Raw genomic sequence first — 4000 nt, 5'->3', positions numbered from 1 at the left:
CCATTCTAAAGACGAATCAAGACCTCCAGAAGAATCTGTGCTATGATGTCATTGTTAATTGATTTTGTTGTTATTAACTTGGCTCTTCTCCAAAGTATTGGTGAGAATAGATTTTTTTTGTCTAATAGGAATGAAAGGTTCTGGTAATGCAAACATAACGATGTTATGAACAAATGGCAGTAATATCATATCAAAACAGATGCATAAGCCTTTTAAATATTGTCAAGGAATATAATCATAGCAAGATGCTGCTGAGGGAGAATGCATGCACATACATATTCAGAGGCATGCACAAACACAAACACACACACACACACACACACACACACACACACACACACACACACACACACACACACACACACACACACAAACCAAAAATAATATGATCACACAGTTCTTAATTCATTCAGCTCATGGATGCCCACATTAATTGTCCTCTACAGGGGTCAACCTTTGCAATATTTGTTTTATTGCTCATTCACGTTAAGATACGTTTTTTTGTGTGGTGATGCTGTGGAAACTTTATTCAAAACAAAGTTCCCTAACTGTAGTTTGAAGTAAAGACAAACTATTTTATTATTATTTTATTATAATTTATATTTTGGTATTTCGAGTAAAGGCAGCGATCCGGCCAAACAAAATATCTTCGGCCTACGCTCCGGACTCGGACCCTTGCAATTCTGAGCGTGACCACTTCATCCCACCCCTAAACTCCCGCCCATCCTACGTAAAGACTCACAACAACCGCGCAGCCAATGGGAAGCCACTACCAAGTGTGTGCAAAAAGGGGGGGAGTGGGGGCTGCAGAAAAGAAAGGCAATCCTCAAAGGGTGCAAGGACCACTTTGAGACGTAGAAGCGTTGTTGTTCTTCTCAGTATTTGTTTGTGTTCCCGTGGGTAAAAAGTAACTACTACTACTACATGGTCAAACTCAAGACAACCGGCAGGCTCGACGCATCGGTCCGATCTAGATGAAGAGCTAGACGAAGTTTACTGCCCGGGCGAAGAGGCGCAGGGGATCATTCAAACCAGCCCCGTCGCTTCCATCGGAATGGAATACTAAATTAAAAACTTTTCGAAAGTGGGTGAAGAACTTTTCCCCTTGAATTTTTTGCGCACTCTTTTTTCCCGCTATGAAGGTATGGATGAAGAATTGTTCTCCGCGAAATCCGTGTTGAGCTTTCACCGGACAACGCCGAAGACTTCTACCCGGGACAGCCCATGCCCGCTTGTTCAAGAGCCACGCATACTTTCACACGTTTCTGGATCGGAATTAAACATCTAACGCTGGGAAGCCGTCACTGGACGTGGTGTAGAACGAGCACCGCTGCACGCATGACAGTGGTTTGAGTTGTACCGTTATTTCGTCGCCATAACAATGGCAAATTCTGATTCGTTCGCACTAAGTATCCACAGATCCATTTTGCCCATTGGATGTATGTTTCTGGTGCTCGGCTATCTCTCAGTGGCTTCGCCTACGCACGGTCGGCGGTTGATATGCTGGCAGGCGATCATGAACTGCCAAACCGAACCTGAGTGCCATTACGCGTACGGCCAGTACATACACGCATGTGGCCCCGTGCTGAACGGCCAGAAGAAGAAGTGTCCCAGCCACTGCATCGCCTCTCTGGTCCAGCTCAACCTCACCAAGAACGGCCCCGCGCTGGAGGAGTGCAGTTGTGCCGAGGATCCTATTTGTATGAACACGAAAAGGTCGATCGAGCCCTGCCTGCCGAGGACTAGCAACACGGGCTGCACGGAGGCCCGGTGGCAGTGCGAGAGGGACACGCAGTGCAGCTATGAAATGCACGAGTATTTGATCCACTGTGGGAAGCTTTTCAGCGGGGCAACTTGCACAAACGCGTGCAGAAATGTCATCGCCAACTTGCGCAAAATACCCAAAGCGCTGCAGTTAGACACTTGTGTGTGCGACGGTACAGAGAGGGCCATCTGTGAGTTTGTGAAAAGTAGCATGCAGACCCTGTGTTTCGACGCACCCATGCAGGTAGACGACGGTAGCGGATCAGATAACTATGATACAGATGACGAGGATTTCACTCAGGAACCCGAGTACGTGAAACGAGTCCCCAAACCCAAGTCTGCAGCCCACTGTGTAGTGGCCCACGGTGTTGTGACCCTGCTGGCATCCATTTTGGCTCTTTCGCCTCTCCTTTAATCCCCGAGTTCATAATCGGACCCGACTATTGTCCGGATGAAAGGCAATGTAAACTTTAGTCACTCATTGACCTGGGACTATTGTGTTGGGCCCGGTACCTTCACAGACCGGTGCGGCTGGGGCCACCAGGTCAAGACTTTAATATGGCCATGGATATCATGTCATCAGATGTTCTGTGTAAATGATTCACAGAAAAACAAACTGTATTCCTCCCATCTGCCTTTGCTACAGGTTGTCTATGGAACAAAGTCCTACTCCATTAGGACTGTGTTGTGTTTTTTGCTTATTTGATAAGCAGATCTGTGTTGCATCAAAGCCTTGTGATATTATAACAATAGGACACAGTCAGCCTTTTCAACAACGAGACATCTAATCGTATAGGCTATGCACTGCCAATCTTTTTTTTATAACGGCATATATAGATATATGTATATATAAATATATATATGCATACAAAAAATATGTTTTATATGACAGCCTATTGCCAATGGGGTAAATCAGGGGGTCTGGTTTTCAAGTATTTAATGCTGGACTCCACAGGAGCGCCTATGGACGTGTAAATAAATGAGGTGGCGGAACCGTAATTTATTACAGGTCACCGACTTACATCCAAATTTCCAACATGTAAATGACAGAAATTACAATTCTATAGCTTTAAAGGGAAGTTATTGTTTATTTTTCTTCAAGTATTGTAAATTGTGTATATGTATATAGCTTATAGATTTTTTTTTTCTGCCAGAGAATACTTTACGTTTTAGGCTATGAGATGATTTATTCGCTGTAAAGCCTATATAAACAAGAATTGTCTAAATCCACTGTATGATTGCCTCAATGCTACACTTTTACAGAAGGCATAAAAGAGACTTGAAATTACTTTGACACGACTGGAGTTGTTTATTGATCATTCACTTACTCTGCCACTTTACTTGACTCTTTAAACTCATTTCATTTGGTTGGGCAAATTGGGTTATTTATTGTTCTCACTCATGAATCAGACTTTCTGCTGGAGGATATTTAGCACCAAACGCAACAGAAGTCAGAGAGATCATTAAAAGGCGTGCAACGCTGTCAATTGGACTCTTCCCTGCAGTATGTTGGCTTACTGATGCAAATGAGTTGGAAAGGGGATCAAATGGAAAGTGAGAACCTCAAATAGAAACCGACAAGTCCATGTCCTCAGTGGACAAGTTAAATGAGAGAAAAAAACATCGACGCTAGTTTTGATTAAATGTTTGCTTTTCAAAAGTCTTATATTTCACATAGTTGAGTTATACATAATCATCTGGTCTTTAGATGAAGCTGAAACCATGTGTTATATTATAAGTTAAGCTCCTAGCTTCATAGGCTTGGGGTAGCAGGCATAAGTGTTTAAACCAGTATCTTGTACTACTACTACCACAAAAAACCTTGTACAAAAATACCTAATACATATATCCTTTCCTTCTCTCTTGCCTTTTTAGGGGAGGGGGGAATTTATATCAATGATTGCTTGCGAAATGTTTTATTGGAGAAGGGACAAGGGCCCTCCAGCTGAATGGCTGGAGGAGAAGTCGAGTGGCATCTTTGTCATGTTAATGTTAAGCACATAATAGTTGGGTCGCACAATAGGGAGGCACTTCATTCTTTCAGGCTGGTTTGACACCTCCGGAGAGCGGAGCGGCGGGGATCCATGTGGGAACGATCTGCTGCCGCTTCGCTCTCCACCCTTGGTATGCGTTCCTCCGCACACGGCCCTGCCGCACATTGAGAGCCGTGTACGGAGCTTTTCTGTCAGGAGAGAATAGTTTGGGAGCCGTGAGCTGAGCTCCCAACCCCCCCCCC

At 44.2% G+C, this 4000-nt stretch overlaps 1 protein-coding gene across 1 annotated transcript; it reads left to right on the top strand.

The window, feature by feature from the left end:
• The first annotated feature begins 805 nt into the window (after positions 1–805).
• Positions 806–3053, top strand: gas1a (growth arrest-specific 1a). The gene has a single exon (XM_030359137.1). The coding sequence runs from the start codon at positions 1382–1384 to the stop codon at positions 2177–2179; it is 798 nt and encodes a 265-aa protein (XP_030214997.1). The 5' UTR covers positions 806–1381; the 3' UTR covers positions 2180–3053.
• The last annotated feature ends 947 nt before the right edge of the window (positions 3054–4000 follow it).

This window comes from Gadus morhua, chromosome 6 (assembly GCF_902167405.1).
Source record: "Gadus morhua chromosome 6, gadMor3.0, whole genome shotgun sequence".
Classification (NCBI taxonomy): domain Eukaryota; kingdom Metazoa; phylum Chordata; class Actinopteri; order Gadiformes; family Gadidae; genus Gadus; species Gadus morhua.
Note: the sequence above shows the minus strand (reverse complement) of the source record. Positions and strands in the feature narration are given on the sequence as shown.

Coding starts and splice junctions, on each gene's coding strand:
- gas1a (XM_030359137.1), top strand. CDS start 1,382: ATGGCAAATTCTGATTCGTTCGCACTAAGTATCCACAGATCCATTTTG.